The sequence below is a fragment of the Gekko japonicus genome, unplaced genomic scaffold (genome assembly GCF_001447785.1).
Source record: "Gekko japonicus isolate JY-2015 unplaced genomic scaffold, Gekko_japonicus_V1.1 scaffold698, whole genome shotgun sequence".
NCBI lineage: Eukaryota > Metazoa > Chordata > Lepidosauria > Squamata > Gekkonidae > Gekko > Gekko japonicus.
In genome coordinates this window covers 59,010-74,630 of record NW_015168069.1, presented here as the reverse complement: position 1 = coordinate 74,630, position 15,621 = coordinate 59,010, and the positions used below count along the sequence as shown (strand labels likewise).

General features: G+C 48.0%; 1 protein-coding gene across 1 annotated transcript in view; it reads right to left on the bottom strand.

The window, feature by feature from the left end:
• ITGA11 (integrin subunit alpha 11) overlaps positions 1 to 15,621 on the bottom strand; it is a 164,405-nt gene that overhangs the window by 122,295 nt on the left and 26,489 nt on the right. Inside the window, exon 4 of the mRNA XM_015414591.1 lies at positions 409 to 520. Within this exon, the coding sequence (XP_015270077.1) occupies positions 409 to 520 (112 nt within the window). The remainder of the gene's footprint in view (positions 1 to 408; positions 521 to 15,621) is intronic.

The following is a 15,621-nucleotide window of genomic DNA, read 5'->3' as shown; positions in this document are numbered from 1 at the left end:
GTGTGAGCTGGATGCTAAAAAACTGTGAGCTAGCTCACACTAACTCAGCTTAGAGGGAACACTGCTGGCAAACCCCCCCCCACACACACACACCCTCTAGCAGCAAGGCACATGGGAACGCCCATTCCCACTGCAACCCCTCTTTTAAAAGGAAGCGCCAGTTTTGCTGGACGGGTACTCAAACGGACCCCTGTAATGCCTTTTGTCTTCAGCGAAAGCCTCTGCATCTAAATTTCAGGTGCTCGAAGCCTTTCTTATCCCATCTCTCAGGAAGGACACCTGGATCCCAAAATTCCTCGGCCTGCCTGTTACTTTACAGCGGCCTTCCAGACACCGTCAAAGACAGACTTCCTGCCATTAGCACAGAAAAGCGATAATGCGTCAGTATCCCGTAAGGGATTCATTTACCATTTCTTCCCATTGATTTCATGCTGCTGGACTGTATAGCCAAAATACGCTTCTTTAGAGCCGGGTATAATGCGGGGCCTCTTCGTATCAATGTTGAAGGCATCCAAGAATCCTGAGACAAGAGAAGCAAGAACGGGATTTTTAGTTGTGCAGGGAAGTGAAGAGAGACCCCATTCAGACACCGGAACAACACATCTCCTAAGAGTCCAGGTAGTACCTTTGTGACCGACAAGACTTTGTTGGTCCGCTCCCCAAACCCCAAAAATCTTGTTGGTCCCTAAGGTGCTATCTGGACTCGAATTTAGCTCTGACAGATGTTTATTTGCCCCTAAAAGTAGCTGTTCCTGCCAACCAGGCAGTTCGAAAGCAAGAAATTGCAAGGAGATAAAGACGTACCACTTCGGTGGGAAGGTAACAGCGTACTGTGCGCCTTGGTGTTTAGTCATGCCAGCCACATGACCACGGAAACGTCTTCGGACAGCGCTGGCTCTTCGGCTTGAAATGGAGATGAGCACCGCAACCCTAGAGTCGGATTCGACTGGCTTTCGAGCAAGGGAACCTTTACCTTTAAAAGTAGCTGTAGACTGAGGCCACAACACTGTGGAGGGGGGGGGGCTAACTCTCCCCCAGTGCCAGTGGCGGACCTACATTTTTGGGACCCTGAAGCTTGAACTGTTGGGGGGCCTCTTGTAGGGTTGCCAGTTTCCAGGTGGGGCCTGGGGATCTGCCTCGGGAGGGGGGTGGATGCTCCTTCGCTGGACATTTTCAAGCGGAGGCTGGATGACCATCTTTCGGGTAAGTTGTAGGTATGTAGGGCTCTCTTTCAGCTATGCTCCTGCAGAGTGCAGGGGGTTGGACTAGATGACCTTCAAGGTCACTCCCATCTCTCCCATTCTATGATTCTGTGATCTCCCACTTTGACGACTGATCTCCAGCTGACAGAGATCAGCTCCCCTGAAGAAAAGGGCTGCTCTGAAGGGTGGACTCTGTGGCCTTGGGCCATGCTGAGGCCCCTCCCCTCCCCAAGCCCCGCCCTCTCCTGGATCCGCCCCCAAAGTCTCCAGGTATTTCCCAACCCAGACCTGGCAACCCTGGCTCCTTCTCAACCAGCAAGAAGAAGGCAACAGCCAACAAGGCCATGTGAATCGGGTATCAGAGCATATTCTAAGGTCAATATTAAGCACTTCAGCCCATTGGCTTGGGATTCTGTCACTAAAACAGCCTTATTTTAATAACAAACTCTTTAAAAAACTCCATCAGTTTTGTTGAAAAATCCACTCATTGCAGAAGGAGGAGGAGGAGGAGGAGGAGATTGGATTTATCCCCCGCCCTTCACTACCCGAAGGAGTCTCAGAGTAGCTCCCAATCTCCTTTCCCTTCCCCTCCCCACAACAGACACCCTGTGAGAGGTGGGTGGGGCTGAGAGAGCCCTCCCGAGGACTGCTCTTGAGAGAACAGCGCTGAGGGAACTTGTGACTGACCCAAGGTCACACCAGCAGCTGCCTGTGGAGGAGGGGACATTCAAACCCAGTTCTCCCAAATTAGAGTCCACACTCCTAACCACGACACCCAACTGGTTGAGGTCTGTCCCTCCCCAAACCCTGCTCTCCTCACGCTCCATCAACCAATTCTCCAGGGATTTCCCAACCATAACGATCTGCAGCACGACTGATCGCTCCAGACTACAAAGATCAGTTTCCCTGGGTAAAATGGCTGCTTCGGAGAGTGGACTCTGTGACACTGTCTAACCATCTCATCCTTTGCCGTCCCCGTCTTCTTTGACCTTCAATCTTTCCCAGATTTTTACAGAGGCATACAAGAGCATCAATGAAATTCGCTAGTACAAACATCAGGAAACATCAGCATCTCTTTTTTCTTTAAACTTTTTTGTTCCCCACTTAATAGCCTTCCCCCATCTAGGCTCATACATTTTTGCCTTCGCTTAGGAAGGATGGCTCCAGTCCAGAGTAAATTAATTTATACAGGAGCCAAATCACTCGCTCACAACTTTTAATGCCAGTAGCTCACAAAGCAGAATTTTTGCTCACAAGACTCCGACACTTAGGGGGAGCATTCGGGCTGCCAGCTCGGTTCTTATAGTTCTCAAATTTTTGTCAGTGCTTTCATTTCTGTGCTTTTCTCTGCAGCTTTGTAGATCTGTCTGTTGCGTACACAGGCTGAATAGCTGCTGTGTGCCACCTCTATGTACGATGCATGCCATTTATAATATTTTTATATCGAATTCTGGCAGTGTGAGGCTTGGAGCGGAAAGCGATCACTGGCTTGCTAGTGGGGAGGGGTCTCGGAGAGGAACGGCTCTCCTCAGCTCCGCCAAGACAGAAGAGGCCCACAGGAAGGGGGGCACACAGGAATGTGGCCTCCCCTCACCCACACGCTCTTGTGGGTCTCCCTCTCGTGATGTATAATGCCGACCTATGGACACACAAATGTTGAAAAAGCCAAAGCGACGACTCGGAAAAGGATTAAAGGTAAAGGTAAAGGTTCCCTTGCTCGAAAGCCAGTCGAATCTGACTCTAGGGTTGCGGTGCTCATCTCCGTTTCAAAGCCGAAGAGCCAGCGCCATCCGAAGACGTTTCCATGGTCATGTGGCCGGCATGACTAAACACCGAGGCGCACGGAACGCTGTTACCTTCCCACCGAAGTGGTCCCTATTTATCTTCTTGCAATTTCTTGCTTTCGAACTGCTAGGTTGGCAGGAGCTGGAACTAGAGACGGGAGCTCACCTCGTCATGCGGCACACTCGGGTCTCAAACTGCTGAACTACTGACCTTCCACGGCCTGCAGTTTAGCGTCTTAACCACTTGAGCCACCGCAGTTCCCCGGAAAAGGATTACAATTAATTAAAAAACAAAGAAGAAAAATTGCCATCAGGGATTTTCAGATAATATCATTAGCAACGAGAAATTAGGAGTCTAAGTTCCAAGCTCGGTCATCCATGACCGTGGAGTCAGAGGTTTAAGGAAGCTGCCTCAGTTCCGCTGAGGACCATTTTCTCCAGGGGAACTCATCTCCGTCCCCTGGAGATCCCCAGTCACTGCCTGGAGGCTGGCAACCGCAGTCTTGAGCCAGTGGGGATTCTGACAGTCAGATCCAGCCCTTGTATGCTAAGCAAATGGTTTGAGCCTGAAACAACTTAGCTAAGGCTTTTCTTACTTTTGGAAAAACATAGTCAGGATAAAACTGACAAAAGTTATTAACGCTCTGCCACGCACGTCTGGCAACAGTCTACCCAGGGCACAGGGCGGCTGACGGACAACATTTCAGAACGGTCACAGCCAATTTCCTGCTCTCCTTGTCAGAACCAGAAGAGGCAGGGGTGGGTTTTCTCCTGGTGAAAACGCTCAGCCAACACATTTGGAGCTGGGTGGTAGAAGAAAAGGACCCGATCCTCTTCCTGCACCCTGCGTACGTTCCCCAAATGGCAGGATGCAGATGGCATATAAAAGGGTTTGTGGCCCACAAATCACCAGCTTCCTGTAAAAGGGTGGCTACCTTTATTTCGGAGCTGCGGTGGCTCAGAGTTTAAGATGCTGAGCTGTAGACTGGAAGGTCTGTAAGCTCGGCAGTTCGAGACCCGAGTGCCGCGTGATGGAGTGAGCTCCCGTCGCTGGCCCCAGCTCCTGCCAACCGAGTGGTTCGAAAGCGAGAAACTGCAAGTAGATAAACAGGTACTGCTTCGGTGGGAAGGTAACAGCGTTCCGTGCGCCTCGGTGTTTAGTCATGCCGGTCACATGACCATGGAAACGTCTTCGGACAGCGCTGGCTCTTCGGCTTGGAAACGGAGATGATCACTGCCCCCTAGAGTCAGATTCGACTGGCTTTCGAGCAAGGGAAACCTTTACCTTTATTTCAGCAGTTTTTTGTGATGGCCCTTTCAACGATCTCCCCAAATCTTTAAGGCAGTTCACAATACAAGTTTAGAGTGTGAAATCAGAAGGCTTCAGAACAATTCACAGTATGGGAGGGATCCACTTCTCTCCAGCGGTACCAATAGATTAGCCCCTCAGCATACACTGAATTTATTCATATACTTTCCTTAAACCCTGCCTTTCTCCCCAGTGCGGATACAGCAAGGCTTATATCATTCTCCTGTCTTCCATTTTATACTCACAACCACCCTGTCAGGTGGGTTAGGCTGTGAGCGTGTGACTGGCCCAAGGTCACCCGGCAAGCTTTCACGGCAGAGTAGGGATTCGAACCTGGGTTTCCCAGTTCCTAGTCCAGCACTCTACCCATTAAACCACCAACTAAAGGATCTCTGGAACAGGCAGATCTTTAAACCCATCGAGGAGGCCATCGGGGATGCGCTCCATCTCAGCGAGGGACGAGTGTTCACCGAAGTGGCGTATCAGTGACCGGATGGTAGCATTTCAGATGGTACAAGAACAGTCAGTAAGAACCACAACATGAGCATGTTGGAAATACGTGTGTTTCAAGGTCTAAATTCAGCCATCATAGGGTTACTGGGTTTAGCTTGTGTGCTATTGTTTGGACGACCCGGAAGGGAAACCTGGCACAGAGCCAATGGAGTCTATTTACTAACAATCATTAGTTAATGGATTCATGGTGATTTCTTTCTAGGGTCAAGTAAGAAAGAAGAATCTCCATTACCAACCGTGTGGTCAGACAGTCTGTTGTTGGTATTTGTAACAGCAAGGATGCAGTCTTAAGTGTTTGTTGTTTTGTAGATTTCCCGTGTACCCTTCCCTTTAGAAATAAAGATTTTTGCATACAAAGAATATGCCTCCTCTCCAGTGAACAAAGACCCAATGCAAACTCTGAATATCTAACTATTTTTACCAAATTTTCCAACAGAGCATGCCCCTTCGCCCTCTGTCTAGAGTGCTAGAAAGTTCTGGAGAGGCTCTGCAGGGGTTCAGAAGAACCCCAATTACACCACGTAAAGCTGCGGTGGCTCAAGTAGTTAAGACGCTGAACTGCAGGCTGTGGAAGGTCGGTCGTTCAGCAGTTCGAGACCCGAGTGTGCCGCATGACGGAGTGAGCTCCCGTCTCTAGTTCCAGCTCCTGCCAACCTAGCAGTTCGAAAGTAAGAAATTGCAAGTATATAAATAGGGACCACTTCGGTGGGAAGGGAACAGCGTTCCACGCGCCTCGGTGTTTAGTCATGCCGGCCACATGACCACGGAAACGTCTTCGGACAGCGCTGGCTCTTCGGCTTTGAAACGGAGATGAGCACCGCAACCCTAGAGTCGGACTCGACTGGCTTTCGAGCAAGGGAACCTTTACTTTTTTTAAAGACCACAAAAGAGAAAGGCACGCCCAATAAGCCACCATCAGAGGATTACAGAGCTATGCCATGACAGGCTGACTGGATCCACCATGGTTTAAGCCTGCATCATAGGCTTGCCAGTCTCCAGTGGGGCCCGGATATCTCCCAGGATAACGGCTGATCTCCAGGCGACAAGAGGTTAGTCACCCTGGAGAAAACGGCTGCTTTGGAGGGGGAACACCTGTGGCCATACCCTGCCCCAAACCACGCCCGTAGCCAGGATTCTGTAATTCGGGGAGCCTTTAGATAAGTCAGGGGGCACCGACGTCAGAAACTAATATGGACACCTTATGGGATGCCTTTAAGGCCTTTGCCAGGGGAAGATTCATCAGACAAGAAATTTGGCAAAAGAAACAGAGACGGGAAAAATATGACCGTATAGTAGGGCAAATTCAAAAACGTGAGCAGAACTTAAAGAAGATTCCAAGCTCTAAACAACTAAGAGAGAACATAATAGGTTTGCAACACCAACTAAATTGTCTACTAACGCAAGAATTAGCCACTAAAATGAATTATGCAAAACTAAACTACTTTGAACAAGCCAATAAACCTACTAGGTGGTTGTCCTATCGGTTGAAGAAAGAAAAGGAAGAAAGAACGATAAAAATATTAAAAAATCAGCAAGGGCAAGACCGTTTTAGTTTAAAAGATCTTAAAGAAATTGTGGAGAAATTCTATAAGGAACTATACGAACAGAGACCTGAAAATATACAAGAAATTGAGCTATTCTTGAATAAGTACAACAATAAGAAATTTACAGCAGATCAAAAGAAATTACTAAATGAAGAAATTTCTATAGGTGAGATTATCGAAGTTATCAAGAAACTTAAAAAGAAAAAAACACCGGGGACAGACGGGTTGCCTGCTGAATTCTATCAAACCTTTGTGGATGAAATAGAGCAACCATTGAAACTGACTATTCAAAATATATTAGTAAAGAACAGGTTCCCTGAGACTTGGAAGGAAGCTATGATCACATTATTACCAAAAAAAGATGCAGATCTGACACTTATAAAGAATTACAGGCCCATTTCTTTGCTTAACTCTGATTATAAAATTTATGCCACAATTATTGCTAACAGATTTAGAAAAGTGTTACAGCAAATGATACATTCTGACCAGGCCGGTTTTTTACCACAACGGCATATGAGGAATAATATCAGGACAATCTTAAATGTGCTTGAGTTCTATGAAGCGGATTATGGAAGGCAGATGGCTCTTTTATTCATCGACGCCGAGAAGGCTTTTGATAATGTTAGCTGGGAATTTATCAAACGGAATTTGTTACATTGGGATTGTGGAGAAGGGTTTATGCAAATGGTACAAGCTATCTATCAACAGCAAGAAGCTAAAATAATAATTAATGGGGATTCTACACAAAAATTTCAAATACAGAAGGGAACGCGGCAGGGGTGTCCGCTATCCCCATTACTATTTATTTTTACAATTGAAGTGTTAAATAATATGGTAAGAGCGGACCCACAAATAAAAGGGCTAACAGTGAAAGGAGAACAATATAAATTACAGGCCTACGCCGATGATTTGGTTTTTATTTTAGATGACCCCCTAATTTCAATAGAATATTTACTTAATACCCTCCGTCGATATGGGCAGGTAGCAGGTTTTAAAATAAACTTTCAAAAATCTAAAATACTCACAAAAAACTGTTCAAGAGAAACCGAGGCTATGTTAGCGGAAATATCTAAGTTTGAAATATGTAAAAAAATTAAATACCTAGGAATTTGGTTAACAAATAGGTGTGGCACCCTATATGAAAATAACTATAAAAAAATTTTGATCGAAATTCAAACAGATTTAGGTAAATGGAAAGATCTTCAGCTGTCATTGCTGGGAAGGGGGGCAACTATCAAAATGTGTATTCTCCCAAGGCTTATGTTTTTGTTTCAAGTCTTACCTGTTATAAGGAGTCCAATTTTCTTTAAAGACTTGGGTAAACTAGTCTCAAACTTTATTTGGCAAGCTCGAAAACCTCGATTTAAATTGAGAGTTATGCAAGAAAGGACACAGAAAGGTGGTCTCGGCCTACCTGAGTGGCAGCTATACTATAAAGCTGCCACCATGTTGTGGATAAAGGACTGGGTCTTACTGATAAACAGTAGGCTTCTCAAATTGGAGGGTCATGACCTCCCTATGGGGTGGCACGCCACTATTTGGTACAACAAAGGGAAAAACATATTTGTAAGACACTATATAAGAGGTTTATTACTTAAAATATGGAATGAATTGAAGCAACGGTATTTTTTGAAAATACCTAAATGGGTATCCCCCATTGAGGCTTTTGTTAACCCAAATTTGTATGATCCTGAAAAGAAATTATGCTATGAAGATCTGCTAGATAACGCAAACAATCTTAAACCAATTCAAAACTTGAAGGTGCAATATAAGAATCTATCATGGTTACAAGTAATGCAATTATATTCCAGATATAAGGAAGATCAAAAATATGGTTTCTATGACCAACCTATAGATTTAGAAAAAGTTTGGATTAAGTCGGGAGGGCGTATAATAAAAAATGTATATGGCTATTTATTGGAGGCTAAAATGCAAGATGAAGTGGTAAGGCTAAGTCTGGAAGCCTGGAACAAAGACCTAGGTTACAATATAGAAACAGACAAATGGTTAAAAATATGGGATACCAATATAAAAATTACTAGGGCTACCTCTTTTAAAGAGAATATTTACAAGGTCGCCTTGAGATGGTATATGTACCCAGTTAAGCTGGCTAAGATTGCTAAAACGACTGCTAATATGTGCTGGAAGTGTAAACGCAACGTTGGCACATATATTCACATGTGGTGGCACTGTTGTAAAGCGAAGGAATACTGGACAATGATAAGCAAATTGTTGGAGGAAATAATGGGATTTCAAATCCCACTTAAGCCCGAAATTTTTATATTAAATATGATTCCCAAGTCCTATGGGAGAGTAGGGGAACATTTGTTGGTTCATTGTTTTACTGCTGCTAGGATTCTGTACGCCAAATACTGGAAAGATCCGAAAATTCCAGAAAGGACTGAGGTGATACAGAAGATATGTGAAGTGGCTGAAATGGATAAACTGTCTAATATCCTAAAGGGGAAGAATGACAAGACTTTTGAAAAAAATTGGGAAAAACTTTACAACTGGACACGATTAGTGAAGGGTTAGTTTGGTTTTGTTTATTAGTCTTAATAAGTTCAGGAAGTGATGCGATGTTATGTATAGGTTATTTGCAGCATTTAAATGAATGTTTGATGTAAGACATAATAGGAAAAGAAAGAGGCTGTATGCTCTTCTGTTTGGGAATGTTACAATAATTGTTTGGATTGATTTTAACATTTGGAAAAGTTAATAAAGATTTACAAAAAAAAATAAAAAAATTTTTAAACTCACTTTTGCACCGTTTGCACTCTGCTTGCCTACATGGGGATGCAAGCCACACTGCGGAAAGGGGCAGTGGAGAGGAGACCTCCAGGTGGCCTAGAGAGTTCGGAGTCCTCTGGGTGGCCCAGAGAACTGGGGGGCCTGGGGGCTGGGTGGAAGTTTGGGGGGCCTGGGCAGGAAGTCAGGGGGGCAGGCCCCGAAATGCCCCACTGTGGCTATGGGCCTGCCCCAAACCCTGCCCACGCTAGGCTCCATTCCCAAATTGCCAGGATATTTCCCAGCCTGGAGCTGGGAACTCTAAAAGTCCAGGTCTCCAGCTCCCAGTTTGGTGTCGTGGTTAAGTGTGCGGACTCTACTCTGGGAGAACCGGGTTTGATTCCCCACTCCTCCACTCGCACCTGGCTGGATGACCTTGGGCAAGCCATAGTTCTGTCAGAGCTGTTCTTGAAAAAGAGCAGTTTCTGTCAAGAGCTCCCTCAGCCCCGCCTACCTCACAGGGTGTCTGTTGTGGGGAGGGGAAGGGGGAGGAGTTTGTAAGCCGCTCTGAGACTCCTTTGGGTAGTGAAGGGCCATGGGGTATAAATCCAATCTCTTCTTCTCTTCTTCTTCTACACTATCCGGATTCCTGAGAGCAGCTGATGTGCAAACACTAAAGGCCAGGGGTCAGGCGGTTGCTGGCTGAAGAGAGCTCCTCAGTTAGCAATGCTAAAATGGTAGTTGGGGTAAGCACCAACATTTGGGAGATAAAAGCTCGGTTAATGAGGCTCGTATTTCCTGACCACTTAGAAGAAGGGAAGCCTTTTAATACGGCATGTCAAACCTGGCCCTCTTCCCATGGATGGCTCCCGGTTGTTGTGAAAGAGCTGGAATGTAAACAAGACCGCTTTCCAAGGACTGGCAGGGAAGAGAACTTCTGTTTTCCTCCCAGGTTCAGTTGAATCAGGTCTTCGTTTGCGAAAAGGCTCTCCAAAGACAGACCTCTCTCACACACACATGCCTCCCACACCCAGGGGTCCTTTCGTAGAAAAAGAGGTGCAGGAGCTCATTAGCATAACTCATTTGCACAACTCATTAGCATATCACCGGAAGTGTGTCAGAAGGCAACATCCACCGCTCAGGCTCCACTGGACTGTTTTGGACTGCTAGCTATTGGAGGGGGGGGATGTGCAGATCTGCCCTCGCAGAGGAGGGAGAGCTTGTACCTGAATAAAACTTGGTCTTAAAGGTGCCACTGGACTGTTTTGGACTGCTAGCTATTGGAGGGGGGGGTGCGCAGATCTGTCCTCGCAGAGGAGGGAGAGCTTGTACCTGAATAAAACTTGGTCTTAAAGGTGCCACTGGACTGTTTTGGGCCGGGGGGCCAGGGGGGACCTCTGCAACTTACCTGGCTGCTTCTTGCTCTGACTGAGGGCTGCTGGGAGCAGGGGGTGGGGCTTGTTGCATGTGCCCGCCCCCTGGGCTCTTTACTGCTGGAGCTCCGCTCCTGTGCGCTCCTGCAGGAAATGACCCCTGCCTCCACCCCACATTGCTGCCTGGCTTTGGTTTTCTGATGCTCTGGTCCTAGCTGTGACACTTTCTCTCTTCTGCACGCAAAGGTTTGTCTAGATTTCGGCATGCTATCGAAAGGAAAACTCTTACAATGTGAAGATGGAGGCCCCGCAATCATATTTGGAGTTAAACTATTTGTCATACTTTAGTTGTTGTTCAGTGGTTTAATGTTGTTCAATGGCCATTGAAATTCATAAACATAAACACAATTTCAACAGGAAAGAAGAGAGCTTAAGAATAAATAGGGTATGGTTTCCTGTCCTGAAAAACACAAAAGGCTCTACCATCTGGCAATAGCACTGCAGATAAGATTAGACTTTCAACAGCCAATCCATATGCAAAGGAACCTCCTCGGGAAAGCTCCTCCATTAGCATGTTTTCACAGCCTGGGGAACTCCTGCAAGATAATGACTCAGACCTACCCCGCCTTCCTGAGTAGATGTAAATTACCTATGGTCAGGCCTCACCTGGAGTCCTGTGTCCAGTTTGGGGCACCACATTCTAGGAAGGATGTTGACAAGCTCGAGCGTGTCCAGAAGAGGGCAACCAGGATGGTGAGAGGGTTGGAATCCAAGTCTTATGAGAAAAGGCTGAAAGAGTTGGGTCTGTTTAGCCTGGGAAAGAGAAGGCTTCGAGGGGACATGATTGCAGTCTTCAAGTATTTGAAGGGCTGTCATGTAGAAGATGGAGCAGATCTATTCTCTCTTGCTCCGGATTGCAAGACTAGATCTAATGGGTGGAAATTACAAGGGAGTCATTACTGACTAAATATCAGGAGAAACTTCTTAACTGTAAGAGCATTTGAGCAGTGGAACAGACTGCCTCGGGAGGTGGTGGATGCTCCTTCGCTGGGCATTTTCAAGCGGAGGCTGGACGACCACCTTTTGGATATGTTGTAGGGCTCTCTTTCAGCTATGCTCCTGCAGAGTGCAGGGGGTTGGACTAGATGACCTGCAAGGTCCCTTCCAACTCTTAACATTCTATGATAAGTGACACATTCCAGGCTGAAAAGTGTTCAGAGTGTGAATAAATATGCCCAGGGGAACACCACAGTCGAAGAAGGGAATAACAGGGTGCTGTCCATGGGAGTCAAGCCCTTCCTTTTTATCTCATCTGCAGGATTTCCACTTTCTAAACCTGACCTGCTCTCTTGGATGGACCGAGGGGAGGATCTGTGGGTTCCAGACCTTCAGGAGTCCGAGGGCAGGGAGATACTGAAGGAGGCCAGCCCAGGTGAGGAACCCAGACACCAAAACAGAGCTGCACCTCAGGACTGGAAAGTGGCTTTCCTGAAGCGTGATGGCTACAAATTCTGCCTGGGAAGAGCTGAATGGAGATGCAGTTCAATAATGGGGGACAGACAGACAGCATGGCCGGAATGACGAGGCGGCCACGGGACTCTTTGATCCAGAACAGCTGGCGTGAGCTTGGGCCTTCGCCCCGGGCGCAGCCAACATCTGGATCTGCTTCGCATGGAAGATGTGGCCATTGCAGAGGAAATCAACCCGATGTGATTATCCAGACTGGCAAAAACCAGGGCCCAGAGAACACAGCTTTGGATCGTAAGAGGCAGTGGGGTGTAGTGTCGAGCGCTGGGTCCATCTGGGAGAGGTTGGGATCCTGACTCTGTCATAAAGGACTCCCGGGTGACCCCGGGCCAGGCACAAGCACCCAGCCCCATCGCGTGCCCCGCAGTCAGACTATCCGGCCTCTCTGATTGGCCCTCCAGAGCTCTGCCGCTTATGGATCTCCAACCCAATTTCTTTATGATTTATTTAAAACATTATATGCCACTTTTCCATCTGATCAGGGTTCCCAAGGCAGCAAACATAAAAACATGGAAATGCTTAAACAATTAAAAAGAACACTTAAAATGATAAAACAGTTCAATAAAAACCAGAACTGGGGAGGAGGGCCAATAAGCGTTATAGCTGGGGGTGTGCCAAAGGAAGCAAAAAGAGTCTGGGAGAAGACACTGATGGAGACAGACGAACTGCCACGACACCCAATCTGACCTCTTGCCTACGGCAAGCAAGTCCCTGGAGTGTAGGGAGAAAATGCCACACTGCTACACCCCCAAACCCCAGCTTCGGTTGCAAGCAATCGATGCAGTTGCCAACAGGCCTAGAGAAAAGTGTCCTGTCCCTTGAATAGAGGCATTAATTTGCGGAAATGGGCAGGGGAAAGTTTTCAGGACCTGCAGATAAATAACATCATCTGCTATTAAATGTGTGTGTCTGTGTGTCAAGTGCCCTCGAATTGCTTCCGACTTCTGGCGACCTTCTGAATTAATGACCTCTAAACATCTGACTGTGTTGACTGCCTTGCCCAGTTCTTGCAACCTAAAGTCAGCAGCTTCCTTGATGGATTAAAGGTAAAAGGTCAAGGTTTCCCTTGCTTGAAAGCCAGTCGAATCTGACTCTCCCTAGAAGCTCAAATGCCCAAACTGAGGCTCAGGGGTCATTTCCTGCAGGAGCGCACAGGAGTGGAGCTCCGGCAGTAAAGAGCCCAGGGGGCGGGAACAAGCAACAAGCCCCGCCCCCTGCTCCCAGCAGCCCTCAGTCAGAGCAAGAAGCAGCCAGGTAAGTTGCAGAGCCCCCCCCCAAAAAAAAAACAGTCCAGTGGCACCTATAAGACCAAGTTTTATTCAGGTACAAGCTCTCCCTCCTCTGCGAGGGCAGATCTGCACGTTCCCCCCCCCCCGAATAGCTAGCAATCCAAAACAGTCCAGTGGAGCCTGAGCGGTGAGTGTTGCCTTCTGACACACTTCCGGTGATGTCAGGGGGTGTGGCATATGCAAATGAGTTGTGCTAATGAGTTATGCTAATGAGCTCCCGCACCTCTTTTCCTACGAAATGACCCCTAGTGACCCCACGAATTAATGACCTCCAAAATGTCCTGTTCTTAACGGCCTCATTCAGGTCTTGCAAAGTGAGGTCCTTTGTGGCTTCCTCCATGGAGTCTGTCTGTCTCTGGTTGGCTCTTCCTCTCTTCCTAGCATAATTGTCTTCCCTGGTGACGCCTGTCTTCTCTTAATGTGAGGAAGGTCCAGTAGCCCCAGGCGGTGACTGGCTCAGCAGATGGAACATGGGCTGCTAGCCTGGCTCTTTGTCATCCGTGAGCTGCCTCATCTCGTGCCCACTGTGGTGGTGGTGAGCAAGGCTCCCTCTACCCCGCGGAGTGTTGTGGGCAAACATTCTACTTTGTGAGCTGCTGGCATGAAAGTTGCAAGCGAGCGATTTGGCCGCTGCGTAAATGAGTTTGCTCTGGAGCCCTCCCAAGCGGAGACAAAAATGTGTGAGCCGGAGGCTAAAAAACTGTGAGCTGGCTCACCCTAACTCAGCTTAGAGGGAACACTGGTGGTGAGGGAACCGGGAGGGCCTGCCCCTGAAGGTTCCGCCCCGGGAAGCCAATCAAATCTCCCATGGCCAATCAGAAGTCTTGCTGGGCAAGAGCCCAACCCACTCCCTAAAAACACGTGGCAGAGACGTGGTGCCCATGGGTGCCATGCTACGGACCCCTGGTCTGTGGTTTGGAAGCCCTCTGGATTGGTGCGGTTTTCTCACTCAGGCCTCTTTGAAACTCAGCCACCCTTAAACATTCATATGGCGCTTCTGGAATATGTAAAGCGCCTCATATGCATGACTTCAGGAATAAAGGTAAAGGTAAAGGTGTCCCTTGCTCGAAAGCCAGTCGAATCCGACTCTAGGGTTGCGGTGCTCATGTCCGTTTCCAAGCCGAAGAGCCAGCGCTGTCCGAAGACGTTTCCGTGGTCATGTGGCCGGCATTTCAGGAATACTTAAGGGTAAATTATGCTCCAGGATTATCAATCCGCATTGCCAAATTGGGGGCGTGGGGGTTGAGAAAGCAGCAACAGGCCAAAAGCCTCCTAGCCGGGAACTGGCACTGCGATTTGAACCCGGAAATTCCCTCCCAGCCCCCCCCCCCAACTCTCATCTGATTCTCTGTTATCCAGGACTAATATTCCCCTCCCCCGCATCGTTCCGCTGGCCCGGGATCTTCTGTGCCATTTCTCAGACTGACGGAGAGATTAGAAAGAATGTTGAATTAGCTGTTTGCTGCTGTGGGTAATTGCAGTGGAAATAAAAGAGCCCCAGAAGGCGTCTGGTCTTTATCAAAGCCGGAGGGACTTGGCTCCGAGGCAAGGAAAGGGGGGCGGGGGGGGGATCGGTATCCGATTTGTAGCTCATGCTGAGCAGGCAGGGAGAGAGTCCAGTGCTCTCTCAGTTGACTTTCTGGATGCCTCTGGATGCATACTGATGGGGCCGTCCTGGTTAAAGAGCAAGAGTTGCAGGGTGAGGCAGTGTGGTATAGCGGCCAGAGTCTCAGACTAGGAGTCGGGGTACCCAAGCAGTGTGTCCCTCTAAACTGAGATCATGTGAGCCAGCTCACGGTTTTTTAGCCTCCGACTCACACATTTTCGTCTTAGCTCGGGAAGGAGGGCTCTGGAGCAAACTAATTGATGCAGCAGCCAAATCGCTCACTCCCAACTTTAATGCCAGCAGCTCGCAAGGTAGAATTTTTGCTCACAGGACCCCACAACTTAGAGGGAGCCTTGGTACCTAGGTTTGAATCTCTGCTCTGTCAGATGGAAGCTTGATGGATGACGCACTCTCAGCCTAGCCTACCTTACAGGAGAACTAAGCTTGAGTCCGGGGGCACCTTTAAGACCAACTGAGTTTTATTCTGGGCAGGGGTAATTTCCTGCGGGAGCACACAGGAGCGGAGCTCCGGCAGTAAGGAGCCCATGGAACAAGCCTTGCCCCCTGCTCCCAGCAGACCTCAGTCGGGCCACGAGGAGCAAGAAGCAGCCAGGTAAGTTGCAGAGCCCACCCACTCCCGCCTTCAGGTACAAGCTCTCCCTCCTCTGTGAGGGCAGATCTGTGCGTCCCCCCCCAATAGCTAGGAATCCAAAAGAGTCCAGTGGCACCTTTAAAACCAGGTTTCAT